General features: G+C 34.8%; 3 protein-coding genes across 3 annotated transcripts; all 3 read right to left on the reverse strand.

Annotated features, from left to right (window-relative positions):
- On the reverse strand, positions 2,799 to 3,720 carry LOC105156271. Its single transcript, XM_011072363.2, has one exon. The coding sequence runs from the start codon at positions 3,540 to 3,542 to the stop codon at positions 3,015 to 3,017; it is 528 nt and encodes a 175-aa protein (XP_011070665.1). The 5' UTR covers positions 3,543 to 3,720; the 3' UTR covers positions 2,799 to 3,014.
- On the reverse strand, positions 5,017 to 7,659 carry LOC105156272 (GDSL esterase/lipase 6). Its single transcript, XM_011072364.2, has 4 exons — positions 7,283 to 7,659; positions 6,310 to 6,455; positions 5,525 to 5,990; positions 5,017 to 5,445 (listed from the first exon to the last, which is right to left on the reverse strand). Exons 1-4 carry the CDS (start codon positions 7,515 to 7,517, stop codon positions 5,207 to 5,209), a joined length of 1,086 nt encoding a protein of 361 aa, XP_011070666.1. The 5' UTR covers positions 7,518 to 7,659; the 3' UTR covers positions 5,017 to 5,206.
- LOC105156273 (probable S-adenosylmethionine-dependent methyltransferase At5g38780) lies at positions 11,615 to 13,314 on the reverse strand. Its single transcript, XM_011072365.2, has 3 exons — positions 13,156 to 13,314; positions 12,393 to 13,046; positions 11,615 to 12,154 (listed from the first exon to the last, which is right to left on the reverse strand). The coding sequence occupies exons 1-3, from the start codon at positions 13,222 to 13,224 to the stop codon at positions 11,810 to 11,812; spliced, it is 1,068 nt and encodes a 355-aa protein (XP_011070667.1). The 5' UTR covers positions 13,225 to 13,314; the 3' UTR covers positions 11,615 to 11,809.

Genomic DNA, 15,975 nt, shown 5'->3' on the forward strand with positions numbered 1-15,975 from the left:
CGATCAAACTTAATCCCATTCATTAATTAATTTCCATGATTCCCTAGGAATTAGTAATTGATTACGTACGTACTATATGTCATTCCCCAGAATATGACTATTCATCCCATTTATAGATTTGTATTCTTATGAATGAATATTATATCTTAGTATAAGTATATTTGAATTTGATCATTTTCTAAATACTGTATAATAAAACGGGATTGTTCACTGTTATTCACTATTAATTAAATGGGATATGGGCCTATCTATATATATTAAAAAAAATTGATTATTTCTTATATTATGTATAAATTACTATGATTTAATAATCATGAAAAATCGATACTATGTACCATAAATAAATAAATTTGATGTGAAAATCTAAATTTTAGCTATGGATAATTAAGATTCACCATGGTTGTACCTATTACAAAATAGTCGCCGTAATTTTTAATTGTAACTAATATTAAATTGATTATAATTAATCACATCAAATATCAATATCTAACAAATCTTTATAACTATCATACTATGATCAATAATACCATATACACTAAATCAAGCTAACGCCCACTATTACTATAGAAACACTACCACCATTCAATAGAAACAATATCACCTACTATTTAGTGAAATAACATCCCACGCATAAAATGAGGTTCGAATCCATGACCTCTAACTTCATGAAGTCTCAATTTTGCCAACTAAGTTAGGTCTCATTGACAGTTATAATTAATGTTTTGACCTCACTTGTATAAATACAATTAATAACTATTGCACAATCATAATTAATTGATGCTTATCACAATTTTGAATTTTCAGCTATAATAAGTAATCATAATGAATAATCATATCTGTTCTCTTGTGCATACAACCTTGTATCAAATGCCAATTCTATTACGCAATAGAGAGAATAAGCATTTTTATGACATGATTATTATATTAATATTAACATTATAATTTCGGTATACATATACTTAAATAAATGAATTGCAGAACGCGCCTTCTTTTTCCGCTTAAGAAAAATTTCTTTGTTAATTTAAAGTAATAATTACAATGTGCGTAATTTTGAACTCTATTGTCTAATAATTAATAGCCCCTAAGTTCTTAAAATATATATTTAAATCTTTCACAGATATAACTTCGACTTTTAATTCACTTGACTAGTTTCAAATTAAGTTTATTGACCATAAAAATCTATATTAAATATACTTTTATTATTTTTATATGCTAGACATTGGTGCTTTGTGCACTTATGTATGACTAATCAAGTGTGTCACATATCTGTATATACTAATTGGATGTGGGACATTCAATATATATGCATAAAATATTATAATTAAATATTACTAAATAAAAAAATTATTATAGAAAAAATAATAATATCAAAATGATTATGATAAAAAAAAAAGTAATTTTAAAAATATTTGTAGGGGAATGGGAAAAAAATATTAAATAAAAATAGTCATTCTGGGGAATGATATATAGTACGTACGTAATCAATTACTATTTCCTAGGGAATCATAGAAATTAATTAATCAATGGAGTTAAGTTTGATCGACGCAATACATATATCCATGTATGCATCCATCGATTAAATTTAAATTTATTGGGGTTAATTATTAATTAATTAATGGGCCAAATCCTCTATATATAATCCATCGCCGGAGACCCTTCTTACCATCTCCGATTTTTAATTATAAGAACTCATTAATACTCAACATGTCCGGCAAAGGTGGCAGCGGTGGATCAGTTGGTGGCACCGGAGGCAAAGGCGGCGGCGGGGGTGTTTCTCATGGCAGTGGTGGCGGTGGCAACTCTGGAGTGATGAAAGCTCCCGGAGGTGATGGAGCCTACATATCTAGGCCTGGGTTTGAGAGTAATCCCAAAGGCTACTTTTCAGGACTTCATTCCAATCAAAAGGGGAAATGAAATTGAAATCCAAGAAATTATGTAAGGGAAGTAAGGGGGCTCCTGCAGTTACCATGTACTCTATAATTAATATATATTTATAAATTAGTACTGTTTCATTTTAATTTCTTTTTGTAATCGTGTTATCGATCGATGCAAAAATGAATATGAAAATTGAGCCGTGTTTTTGGTATAATCTCTCTATTTTTACTACCTACTTTTTCTATACAATAATACTATCTATAAATAGTTGAATAGTCTTTAAATTTTGTCTATCTCCATCTAACTTAATTATATTTCTATTAATTTGCAAAATTTCTTATATATTAGTGTTCATTAATAAATCCGATGGTTTTTTGCTTAAACAAAATATTAAAATTTTTATAATTTTAAAATTTTTTCCAACACCTCATCTGATTTTTTGAAATAAAGAAATTACAATAATGGCAAATTTAATAATTCCAAGTATCTATTTAAGAATTATATAATTTTATATACAAAGGGTGTTCATAATTTACCAAATAAATAGGGCTGGTTTTCTTGTGCTCATGGTAAAACAATATTTGAAGATGAGTCCAGTACAAGTTGCGTTAAGAATGGGTCTAGCTTTACATATTATACATTAAATTATATCATACCTGAAATTTGTCCTAAAAGATGTATCCTTATTAGATTGAAATTTAGGATTATTTTGTAAGTGTGTATTATACTAAACTGATAACTGATTATTATGATTTGAACAAGAGTGACAGAAAGTTGAAATAATTTATTTCAAATTAATATTTCATCTTTCATGTTTATTTAAAATAATAATAATTCAAAAATCGTTTGATCCCCGATAGAATATTCGATCATCAATGTTGTGGGCATGGTCAAAAGGAGTGTGATTCATTCAAAACATACCAAACACAAAAATCACAAACTAATTCTCATAAAACATAATAATAGGTATTCAAAATTAATGGGCCATAGCCTTTGAATTTTCTTACTTTATATTACAGTCTTCTAAAGTGTCCTACTCTAATTTCTAGCCGTATGTATATTTTGTGTTCATCCACAAACAAAATTAAATTTAAAAAAGAAAAAGAAAAATTAAACTACCCTAAGCTAAAAATATATTTTCATCTTGAAAAAGCTACCGCTGGCTCTTCCGTGATTGTATCCAGCCCCGGCCTCTTGGACCTGCAGACCGCTAGCCTATACTTGTATTCCGGCGCCACGCCGTCCAAATTCAACCTCGGCCGTTCACTCTCAGTACTCGAGTCATCATCACCCGGCGACGTCACTGCCTCCGGAGACACTTTCATGGAGTAATTACCGCCGGATATCCGCTTCGGGGCGGAGTTAGCCGCCATCAGGAAAACAGCCACTTCAGCTGCCGTGACGACCGAATTCACTCTCCTCATCGGAATCATAACATAGAGATTCCCGAATTCCAAGTCCTCGTCGGCTGACAGCGGCGAGAATCGTCTGCCGATGTTTAAGGACTTGGAGTTGACGAGGAAAAAGTTGGGAGACTCGAGCATGAGCTCCGCAGCCTTCACGGGCTGTCGGAACTGCCGGATTTCGCCTCCTGGGAGAATGACTCTTGCTGATTTGGGACTCCTCAGTTTGGGAGCTACGAAAGTGCAGGAGATGAAATTTCCCATGATGTTCAAATCTGGTGAGGGTGTTTGTGTGTGTCGGAGACTTTAGCAAGAATTGGTAATGGGCAGAGTTTCTTGCGCGGGCTGTTGATCAATGGCTTGTTTGGGTATTATATTGAGGAAATCTGATTCACGCGTACATAGGTGGACGAGAGTGAGAAATGTTGTCTCTAAGGTAAGAGATTTTAGTTTATGTAAAGCAGGAAAAAGACATAGGCAGACGGTCGTGGACTGTTTTTCTATGTGAATAGGGTTGACGAGGTTACGCGGTCTGAATTAGGAGAAACGTGCGGAAGCTGCGAATTGCTTAGTCACCAGTAGCTTCGGCGTTGGTGCGTTTGTCTGTAGGACGTGTTAACAATACGACTACTTTACGAAGACAAAAAGACTTTAGTGTGTTAATTTTACAATAGAAAATTGTATATAGCCTTCACGCTTGAATTTTTAGTTTTATTTTTTTTACGATAGAAATTCATGTTAGAAAAAAATATATAGTTAAATGTATATGTGCCAAAACTCGATGCCGGTCAATATTCCTGGATCCAAGTGGCTAACTGGACTTCCAGCCTTAATTATGAATAGGTCTATTTCAGTTGTGATTTTTTTTAATAATTATTTTGCCTGAATTATTAAATTACGGTGTACTATTTATTTTTAATGTAATGATTTCTTATGCAATATTATATAAAGTGCTTCACCGTAAAATAAAAAAAAACGAAAAGAAGTGGGAAAAATTACAATTTTGATCCTATAACTATAAGGGCGTTATCTTTTGTCTCCTCGAATTTCGAATTTGCAAGCAAGAATTATAATTAAAAAAGAAATAGCGCGTTTAGTTTAGATGTAGTTTTAAAATGCTCAATTTATTAGAAATTAGCACATGTTTGAAACGTGACCATTTTAGTTTGAGAAGTTTTAATTTTTTTAGCCGATTTTGCTAATTAGCACTTTTCCCTTAGTAACATTTTTAATTAATTGTGTCACCCACTATAGTTATAGGACTAGAATTATATATATACATATATATATTTTCGTATGTTTCTCGTGCCACATCAGTAAAGTGGCTGAAATATTAATTAATTAGGTCATTTGCAAGATATGTGATAGTCCAGAGCCAATATAACTTTTCTTTTTTCGAGATTTGGAGTAAATTTGTTATTATTTTAATTACAGTTTTTGGAGCAATATTCAAATCAGAACAAACTAAAAGTAATACCATCCTATGTAGTTAGTGGATCAAAATTGTGTTTTTCCCAAAGTGATATTTCCCCAAGATTTTTGTTTCAAACGGTATAGCGATTTCAACTTGTTCGCTCACAATGTTCCTTGATCGATCACATGATCCAATCTTGATTCTTGGTATACTTGTTATGGTTAGTGTGGTACATATCTCTCTTAGGTATATATTATTTATAAGGTGTATATATTCTTACGCTAGAATCATGGGGTAGGATTGCTATAATTATGTTCATTGTACATGTATAAATTCTGCACTTTAAGGAATGAAATTGATTACATTCACTCAATTTTTCATACATACTATATTTCAATTATGTGCCACATTTGAAACTAGGCCGATTCAAAAACTAGAGATCTTAATTGTTTTTGTCAAAAATTCATAAAACTTGCTGTTGCACAAACTGAAAAGATGGATTCGATATATGAGGTCATGCATGGGGGAGAGTCATGTTGGCCAGTTTCTTCAGATTGAAGGGTTGGATACGAGCTCGGCCTCCAGCCCACAAGGCCTTAGAGATGAGCTTGTAGGTGCGTTCTGATGGGTGGAAAAAGTCCCAGAACAAGTACTCGTTCGGATTCTTGCATATTGTGTAGCCTTCCTTCCCACATTGTAGCTCTCCTCCCAGAGTTCCATACCCACAGCATCCACTCTCTACATCGGCAAATCCTGTGTAATAAATCATCAACTTTTATTGTCGTTATGACTAGCTGGTTTAGTCCTATAAATTAATGAAACGTGTTATTACCATAGCGTTTAGGATTGGCTCGAAAAGTCTGGACAGTTTTATAAACAGCTCCATAAACCCCAACTGCACCAGGATACCTGACAGGCAAAGATTTAACAAGGTCCTCCAGCCCCAGGTTGTAATTCTTGACCATTTTGTTCATTTTCCCATAGCACCTAGTAACAGGTGAACCAGGCAAAAGTACTCTGGCCGGAACACAGCCCACAGGGCCTAATGCAAACAATGCAATCCTACGGGCTCCGAGCTTGTAAATTGTGTCGACAACATTCCTAACTTCTGTCAGCATTGATCGTACATAAGCATCTGGGGTCACTGTTGGAGTGTCCAACGGGAAGAAGTAGTTGAAGATGTCATTTGAACCTGATTCCAGGAAGAAAAGGGATTCTTTCAGAATTTTTCTGTCTATTCGATTTTGTTCGACTAGGGTCTGGAATTGTTGCAGCTGAACCTGGATTGGTGTCACTCCCTACCATATACGGACATAAAAAAAGTTAGTAGCACTAAGTGTTGAAGAAAATGTTGCAGTTTTTTCTTCAGGGAACTTTATTTAATTATCCTATAAAATGGAACCCTGACTCAACTTCTTTTAGTTAATTAGAGTTGGAGATTTCAACTTTACTAAAGAAATATTAATCCTATGACAAGCCTGAAACAGGTTCTATTCTTATTACTCGCAGTGTTTTTGTCCTGAAATTTGATTTCAATTTTATTGTTTCTTCATAGGATCATAGGTTTGTTATTGAAAATTAAAACATTATCAGCAATTAGAGGTACGATTTTCTTACCGATTCATTATTTGTTGCTAGTAGAACTCCGCTGCCAGCACTCGCGAAGTTGATGCCATTGGATGGATAATTCTTTCGAGTTCCGTTCACAATCTCAAGCTGTACCTCCAGGAATGGCTTTTGCAGAGGGATTCCAATAAATTGAGCTGCCATTAATTAATTTATATCATACTCACACTACAGAAAATGCAACATTTAACCATGATAATTTGTTATGGTTAAAATAAAATAGTCATAGCAAATAATCATTTAGTACAGCCATGCAACAGTTATAGACCATGGTATTTGTAAGGGTGGCTAAAATATTTGTCATGACTTTTATATTTAATTTTTCCATGGTCTTAGCCTTGGCAAATAATTTTTTTTATATGGTAATCTATATTTTTGCATCAATTTTATTTAACTCTGGTGAATAATTATTATTTACAATAATTTTTAATTCAAATTGTAGCCAATAGTCATTTTTTTTTGTAGTGTCACTTGCATATTTTTCGAGGAAAAAAGATATAAATGGCTGATGGCGTTGATAATTAATGCAATTTTATGAAGAATACATGTTGCATCTCTACCTAAAAACACACAGACCCGCATGTGTGTGTGTGTGTGATTCTTGGAGAGACTTACAGATGACTCAACTTTATGCGTAACAGATGACTCAATTCCAGGAACGCATGTTGCACCTATACATACATACACACCAAAATCTTACCGCCCCCCATTCCTGTGTGTCTAATTCTTGGAGAGAGACTTACGTACACGAATCATTCCAAGAACAGGCGTCGCACCTATCTATACATACACACAAAACACACACACCCCACTGTGTTTGTGTGATTCTTGGAGACACTTACGGATGACTTAATTCCAAGAACCGGTACTGCTGCATCTATGTATACATACACATATAAACACAAAAAACAGACAGACCCGCATGTGTGTGTGTGCGCGTGTGATTCTTGGAGACAGTACTTACAGATGAAGTCGGGGACAGTTCTGCCATTCGTGAATCTTCCAGTGGGGCGGTGGAAATAGTCGGATCCATAAGGGGGAAAATCAGCCTGGGCGGTGCAATTCAGGTTGTAGTGATTGTTACCAGCGTCAAAAATGGAATCCCCAAAGATGAAAATTGCTGGAGCACTGGATCCGGCCATGACAGAAGCCAAAACGCTGAGATGGACACAAACAATCAGCAATTTCCGGCACGCCATCGGGGCTTACCAGGTTTCCAGCTGCTCTAACAAAATTTGATATCGAAGTTGTAACAATTATATATCTCGGAAAACAAGGAAAAGGTGAAGAGCTAAAGTGAGGACCAAGACAAAAACTTGAAACAAACTCACACGAACTAAATGCATGCATGGCCAAACAGCCCCTCATCAGCACATTCATGGTCACAGCTCTTCGCTCAACAGCATTTTTTGTACTTTTCTTATTTATGCGTGGTGTTCATCTCGATTCTTTTCTGATATCACTAATTTTGTTAAGATTTTAAAAGTAAAACATAAAGTTAATTTTAATTTCTGAAATAGTCTGCAAGACACTCGATATCTTGTACAATGACGTATAGATAATTGTTGGCTTGAATGCATTTAATTGTTGGGTTTAATGCAATTTTTAGGTGTATGATATTATAAATGAGCAAATAATCCTCATATAAAAAATAATAGTAATTTACCCTTCTATATTTTTTAAAATGAAATAATGTTTCGCTTTATTTAGGGAGGTAAATTGCTTAATTTCAAAAAAATATAAGGGAGTAAATTGTTGTACTTCAAAAAATACAGAGGGATAAATTGCTAATTTTTTTTCATAGAGGGATAATATGCACATTTACAATATCACGGGGGCTAAATTACATTTTTTCCCCATTTTTTTGTCCCATTAGATTATCTGGCCATTTCTTTTAGGATAATATTTGTGTCCCGTACCTTTGGTTTTTGCAATTTAAATTTTTTCCAACGAAGTTCACCCTTCTCGACCAAAAAATTAATGCTTGTGATCTCACGCGATCTTAATTTTAAAATTGGGGCTACTGTTCTTTGAACTTTCTAAAGAAACATTTTGTGGTCTTGCAATTTTTTCTAATTTTTGTTATTTCAGTCATTTTTTTCGAAGGAGTTCACTCGCATGTGGAGGTGAATTCTAACAAGAAAAAATGTCTGAAATCATGAAAATTTGAAAAAATGACTAAAAAGTTGAAGGACAAAAATGCCAAATAATAGACCAAAAATGCATTTAATCCATATACTCTGCGTACTACAAGAAATATAATATTTGACCATATCTAATTGTCAGGATTAAAAATAAATAGTTATGATAAATAGTCATGACTACGAACAAATTAACAACATTTGTTGGTTGTAGTTTTTGTAAGTGTGACTGAAATATTTATTATGACAAATATTTTGTCGTAGTGAATAAATTAAGTATTTGTATCGATTTTAATTAATTATAATTAATAATAATCACTAATCACAATCTTTAATCAATAGTCCCTAAAATATAGTCAATAAAAAATAATTTTCTAGTGCCATTATTAAAAAAATGGATATGTGTCAAGTGTCAACAATTTAATTACATGATATATTCCACAATAAATGTTAAGATCTGCAAGAGCTAATATCCTAAATTTATTAAGGTAGATAATTGATTTTTAAAAGACAATTATTTAAATGAAAATTTCAAGGCTTGTCGGTGACACGATGTTCTAGATAAACAAGAAAATAATTAAATTTGTGATATAGAAATAATATATATTGAAAATTACGACACCATCTGACGGGACGTTTGGTCCAGAAATTTGATGTCACTAATCGAGCATGGCCGCTGGACTACTGTTAGATTGGGACGTCAGACGAGATGGCAATTCAGTTGTACATTTATTAGCTCCTTCATCAAATATTTTTTTCTGCTGGCAGTGTGTGGACGGAATAATTCGGATATGGAGTAAGTATTTTAAATAACTCAATATTAAATGAATTGAAAGTTATTACAATGTCACAAAATATATACAAAATGAAAGTTTAAAAATTTAATTTTTTTTTTAATTTGGCATGAATTTGTCCAAACAAATTGATGGATTTGTTACTATTAATTTGAAAATTTTAAATTCAAATTCGCAGATCCAAACACAATTAATAAATAATTTTGGTAATAATATGATTTTTTTTGCCCTAACTATTTTTAATTTGTTGTATTTAAAAAATGCCCCTCCCGGATAAAATCTACCAATTTACCAAAGTAGCTTAGGTAATTTCCCAAATAAATTAATAATACACAACCTTTTTCTACCTGAACATTTGCTACCTATGATGATTACATTCAAACACTCCCAACTTTTATATCTTAATCACTTATCTAACTTTTTTCAATTAATCACTTTTAAAAACCTTAAGTTTTTGCAGACAGCGCACAATTAGCTTTGGGATTTACCAAAGGCTAGGGGTGGGCAAACGGATCGGGTTAATCGATTCCCAACCCGACCCAATCGGTTGCGGATGAAATGGGTTGAATTATTTTTAATTGCCTGTTTTTAATCGGGTTGGGTTCGAGTTTTAAAACCCAACCCGAATAACCCGATCGGGTACCCAATTAGAAAAGGGGCAAAATTAGGGAGGATTTATTTCATAAAATTAGATGTCTGAGTTTGTGCATTTTGCTAATACAAAAATTGAGTTTTTTGTTACTAACTTGCTAGTTATGAAATTATATGTTTAAAATGAGTTTATAAATTATAAGTGTTGGGCTATTAGTTATGTTTTTAGTTGGGTTAATGGAGTTTTGTGATTCTTTCAATGGCAATTTATTTTGTGAATAAAATTTTATTACTTCATAATAAAAATAATAATAGAAAAAAATTCTAACTTGTAGAAATCACTCGAACCCGACCGTCGGATATTCGAACTTGACGGGTACCCAACTAATCGAGTGAGTCGGGTACCCGCTCTACTTGGGTTCAAGATCAAGTAGTGTTATACACTACTAACTAATCGGGTAACTTACCCAATTAACTCAAACCCGATTAACCCTACCCGACGCACACTCCTACCAACGGCAGTGGTAGAAAACACGTCCGGGGCATGGAATGGAGGGAAGGTTCGCTACATTCGATCAAAAAGAGAAGTCTCTGAATTAAGTGTATTCCAATTAGTATGCCAAGAATATACGTACAGTCATTCTTGGATTGCAGAGCAGAGGAGCTAGTGCCTAATGGCCCTTCTTGTCGGATCCCGACTCGGCCTACCCGACGACAATTTAGATTTTATATTTTATGTTCATGCCTCATGGACTAGGCCAAACAGGCAATCGCCATCTTCCTGATCGTCAGTTTGTATTTCGGTTGATGTTTTATCTCGTATTTAACGTAATTCATGTAGACATTTAAACATGCATAAAATATTTCCTTAAATGCATCAATGAACAACAGTTTGAGGAGGGAAAATCACATAAAAAGATTGTCCTAAAACGTTTAGTACCTGTGAAGAGATAACAAGAAAAATGTTGCTCACACTTATTCCAGGGATGATTCAGTGAGGACAAGGTAGACTCGTTCAACATACCTTTGCATTTTACCGTCCCAAAAGAACTCAAGGCCATAATTGATTGAGAGAAGTGATAATTACAGGATCGAGAGATTGGAGATAGTAGACAATCAAACAGGGAAGCACATGTTGACTGGCCGAACAGGTTCTGCCTCATTCTACGGAGCAGTGTTTGAGCAAATGCTGATAAATCACTTTGGAATTGAAACCAAGGAAAAGCCATTGAAGAAGCAAGAAGAAACTTGAAAAAGAGAAGCAAGTAATGAATTAGAGAGTTAGCAGTACATATACAGCACCCTTCACTCTGGTAGTCAACGGATTAACTGTAAACTAACTAATCTAATCACCTAACTTAAACTAAACAAGCCTGAAGTGCAAAGCAGCTGTCAAGGCTAACCTGTCAACGTCTAAGAACTCTAGCTAAAAGCGCCGTCACGCGTTTACCTAAAGAAATACGCGGAAACAAAGCTGGTAAAAGAGGAAGAACTTTGTTGTACTATTATTTGTGTTTTTTTTATTAATGAAAATTACGTTTATCAAAAAAAAATAAGCTGTTAAAAGAAAACGTAACTCATACTAATAAAAACGCACTTCTTTAAGTAACACCTTTGCCAGGGCCCTTGTCAAGTCAATGACACGTCCTTTTCTTCCTTCTTTCTTGTATGTTGCAGAACAGAAGCGGAAGCTGCGGTACAGAGATTAAGCTGGTGAATTAGGTAAGTTGCTGACGGTGGTAAAAGGTAGGTTTTCTTCAAGTACACATATGGACGGTTTTGTAAATAATTCCAAAAGCATTTATGCTTGGAAACCAAAATTACATAAAGTGGTTCGCAGTACAGTGGTTGTACCTCAAATTACAAAGAAAATAGTAATCATACAGACATTCTTTACTGTGACGTCAGCAAAACATCACATTTATTGATAAGCACCAAACAAAAGAGAAAGAGACATTGTCGTGATCAACTGGGCTTGCGCTTGAGGACGACAATGATTTCGAATGTCTTATCGTTGGCAGTGTCTGAGAGAACTGATGAAGCTGCAAGTTTGTTCGCATAAAGGTCGAACAGTTCGTCGATTATTTCACCACCAAAGTGATTTATCAGCATAAACTCAAAGGCAGCTCTGAAGATTGTGGCGCGGACTTTGGGGCCGGAGCTCAAGACGCGCTTCCCTGGATTGTATAGCGTCTCCATTCTTTCAATTGTGTAGTTGTTGCTACTCTCTATGATGCCCTTGAATTCTTCCGGGTTGGTGAAATACAATGGTAAGTTGAACGAATCTACCTTGTCCGCGCTGAATCTTCCCTGCATAATATGAAATATTGAAGATGATCAACAACTTTATAGACCAAAGAAAATATTCTTTGTCAGAAAATTTTAATCCAGATCGATTGACCAGAACTGAAGGAATTACATGGCAAGTGCAATATACTTATCGTATGAGTTGCATGATAAATATATAAAACTTGTTCGTGATTAATTTGATTTGAATTATAATTTGGGTAAGAATTTTTCATTGTTTGCATCCGTAATGGGAGTTTACCTGTTTTGCCAAGTCCACGAGGCAAGAACCGAATACACCAAGCTCAGTGTCCACCGTGTAGGCGGTATCGGGATTGCAGGAGGCTGGGACTACAGGGAGAAGAATGGTTAATAATCCTCCAGGCATCAGCTCCTCGGCTCTGCAGTCCAAGAATGCCTTGGTTTCCTCGGCAAACTGATTTGTGTACGCTTCAAGTACTTCTTTTCGTGCTCCAAAATGGTGAATCTTCCCGTTGTTCCATGCTGGAGATGTCTTCTCCGCCACTGCCTTGGGCGCCCCGGAAAGCCAATTAAGAGCAAACGAAGAATACGCAAAATCGATAGAACGTTTGGGCAACAGACGGACTCGAAAAGAACCCGGCACTCCGGCAGCATAGTAGAGTCTCTTAGGTGGAAGTGACTTGAAAAGAGTATTGAAATCATTGAAGACTTGGTCGTTAAAGAAGACGTGAAAATCCGGGGTCAGGGAACTCAGTTCCTCAGTATCAAATTTTCTACTGATGGCTTGAGTTATAACATGCATGGCTGCAAAGGAGTTATGGCCGGTTGAGCAGCCGTAATCTGCGATCTTGAATGTGGAAGAAATTTGTTTGACATCTATTTTGGTGGAGATTTCTTCTTCAATTACTGGTCTTGCGGCTTCTACTATTCCTCCCTGCATTAATTCAGGAGGATATACATACATGTTACATTTATATATATACCTGGAATTATGATCTTCAGAAACCCTGTTCAATTGAATTAATGGATAGTAATAAATGCACCTGGAGAGATGAGTTCTGAGCATAGCTATTAGCTCCTTCGCCACCATTCATAACAGATTCGCCCTCCATTTTTCCTCTTCTGCAACTGCAAAAATCATGATGATAATCAAAAACTATTTATAATCAGTGATGAGAATTATGAGCTCGTGCGGATTCTGTGGAGTAGTTTAATTGCAAGATGTAATCGGAACATGTCTCGTGCGTCTCGTGTGGATTCCGTGCAATATTTAATTAATTGCGGGTGGGGCAAGGCGCAACAAAGAGGCCAACACAGACAAAATTTTTAAAAAAAAACAAATAAATAAAACCAACGAGGGAAAATGTCGAACACTAGGTTGGCGTTTTCTAGGTAACTGATTTTGGACTGCTCCGCCAAACCCATCCATCACACTCACGTTCACATTCATATTTACACCACCACCTGTTTTGTCACGTCTTCTCTTTACCTGTCCACGCCCCACTTCTCTATTCGTCATCCATCCTTTGTACCCTCTGCAATCTACATCTCCATCTTACTATATCCTTTATTATGGTAATATTGCAAAATTGGTTCCATGGGTTGGCAAAATTAGAACCGTAACTACAGGATTGACAATTTTAATCCTATAAGTATCGATTTTTTAGCAATTTCGGTCGGAAGGACCAAAATTGGCCAACAATGCGGTGGAGAATTTGGGGTTTAGAGTTTCGACGTCCATGTGAGCGCAACTTAAACACCTAGCAGCTTACGTGGCTAATGACGTGGCGTAGGCGGGAAATTTTTTTTTTGAATTTACTTGTTTGCAAACCACTTTGACTTTAGATTTTTAACATGATAGTCCCTTCCACAAGTGTGATTGGAATTATATTCTCTTATCTGAAAGGTGCATTCATCATTCACTTTATGTGCATTTATGCTCCACTAACAATCATCTTTAGCACATCTAACATACATTCGATTTTTATTATTCTTGGTGAATTAAATGTATGATAAAAAAAACCTTGGGATTAATTATAAATCATCTACTTTGTGGGATTTATTTTTGTTGATTAGATGTTGTAGTTTGTTTATTTAGGTGGTTAAATTATTTTCAAAGGCCATATGCCTTTTATGCCCTCCTTACTCACACCAACAAATTAAAATCCTCAATTCCAAATTATTATTATATATTTAAAAAACTTATATATTGCTCATTTTTATTCAAATTAATTTTAGTAATAATTTAATAAAAATCTTTATATGAAGACTCGAACTCTTGTCCGCAAAGTAAATGTTTGATAAGTTTGTAATATGAATCATTTCCAGGCTTATCAACGCAACTGAACGGGCCTTCGTATATGAAAAGGGTTTGCGTTGATGGGAGCAGCAGACAGCAGTGTACTGGAAGATCGATTGTTGATTGACTTGCACCTTCCAAGTCCATGCAGGAACAATTGCTTTTATAATTCCTTGTCTCCTTCACCATAATTATATAGTAGTGTGTGCATGCACTATGCACAAATTTAATTTAGTTATGATTAAAATTATATTTTATAAATTATCTAAAAGTTTGTGAAGAAATAATGTGAAATTATTTTTTCATGCATCAATATCATAAAATTTACAATCATCAAAATAAGAATAAAAAGATACACGTTTCAATAAAATTAAATTTGGATGAAATGTTAAGCCTTATTGACATGTGAGATCTTCTTCTCCCTCTTTATTCTTTAGGGATTTGGAATTTAGTCAAAAAAAATTTAATTAACACTAACTACAGAAATTAAAAACAAAAATATTTAGAAATTAAAAAATTATATCATATAAGAAAAAAACTTCAATAATTATTGTAAAAATCGCATAATTAATTAATCTTGACCATGCCTCATAATACAAGTAAGTTTGAACAAAAGTAAAAACATGAACAAAAGTATTCTGCACTGAACCGACCTGATTGTCCCAATCCAGTTGTCTTCACTGAGAACAAATTCACAATCCCTTATCTATTGAATATGAATTTTCTATCGTTTTTTTCTGATTTCCATTGCTAAAGCGGACATCAATCCCGAAAAAGAAAATAGTGTAAGTAAGAAGAAGATGGGTTAGGATCACACTAGTCCTGGGTGGTCCCAATTTTGACTCTTGTATTAGGAATCACACTAGCTGAATCAGAGACTGCGTTATTAGATGATCACATAAAACTACGCCTGAGGAGAGCTCCAAAAATTCCTAAAGCCATATACGAACCTTATCCCAACATCCACCTGTGATGTTTCTGTGCGAAGGAAGGAGGGTCGACCTTCACTCAAAGCGTACTACGGCTTTTCCCGCTCCTTGGGAGTGCAAAATGATGCAGGTCGCACGATTGGAGTCGGATCGTCATATCTTAATACCCTGAGGTTGGGTTGCAGAACCCTTTTCAAGCTTTCTCACAATGGATCCTGAGAACAAAACACTCTTTAGACTTGTTGGGTGACCCCCAGCTAAGGCCTTCTAATGCTTAAATTAGAAAGAGTGGGATCGAATTCGATCTAAGGAGAGCTTGTAAGATTGAGAATGTAATAAATGCATTTATCATAAATGTTCATATGATAAGTGTACGGTATCATATAGAATGGTGTCACGTGGCGTCATCTGGGCGTTCGGGTGTCGGATGATCCTACGGTTATCAAGTCGGGTCTGCCTTTTAGATCGGGTCAGGCCGACTCGACCTGCAGAATTACATGTGGATCCTGTTTATTTCTGTTAATTCCTTTAAGATTGAAGGGCAATTTATCCTTTTCCCTTGATTGAGGTAATTACCCTCATCACAAAGGGCTAAACAAAAGAGGAAATTGCATAATAAGAATAACGAAAAAAAA

This window comes from Sesamum indicum, linkage group LG2, assembly GCF_000512975.1.
Source record: "Sesamum indicum cultivar Zhongzhi No. 13 linkage group LG2, S_indicum_v1.0, whole genome shotgun sequence".
Taxonomy (NCBI): Eukaryota; Viridiplantae; Streptophyta; class Magnoliopsida; order Lamiales; family Pedaliaceae; genus Sesamum; species Sesamum indicum.

What these genes read in the sequence shown, in the direction of transcription:
- LOC105156272 (XM_011072364.2), bottom strand. Translation starts at nt 7,517, where the DNA reads ATGGCGTGCCGGAAATTGCTGATTGTTTGTGTCCATCTCAGCGTTTTG. An exon ending in TAGCAACAAATAATGAATCG is followed by an intron (nt 5,991 to 6,309) that starts GTAAGAAAATCG and finishes CGTATATGGTAG; the next exon opens with GGAGTGACACCAATCCAGGT. An exon ending in AGCCAATCCTAAACGCTATG is followed by an intron (nt 5,446 to 5,524) that starts GTAATAACACGT and finishes TTTATTACACAG; the next exon opens with GATTTGCCGATGTAGAGAGT.
- LOC105156271 (XM_011072363.2), bottom strand. Translation starts at nt 3,542, where the DNA reads ATGGGAAATTTCATCTCCTGCACTTTCGTAGCTCCCAAACTGAGGAGT.
- LOC105156273 (XM_011072365.2), bottom strand. Translation starts at nt 13,224, where the DNA reads ATGGAGGGCGAATCTGTTATGAATGGTGGCGAAGGAGCTAATAGCTAT. An exon ending in CTCAGAACTCATCTCTCCAG is followed by an intron (nt 13,047 to 13,155) that starts GTGCATTTATTA and finishes GAATTAATGCAG; the next exon opens with GGAGGAATAGTAGAAGCCGC. An exon ending in TCGTGGACTTGGCAAAACAG is followed by an intron (nt 12,155 to 12,392) that starts GTAAACTCCCAT and finishes CATATTATGCAG; the next exon opens with GGAAGATTCAGCGCGGACAA.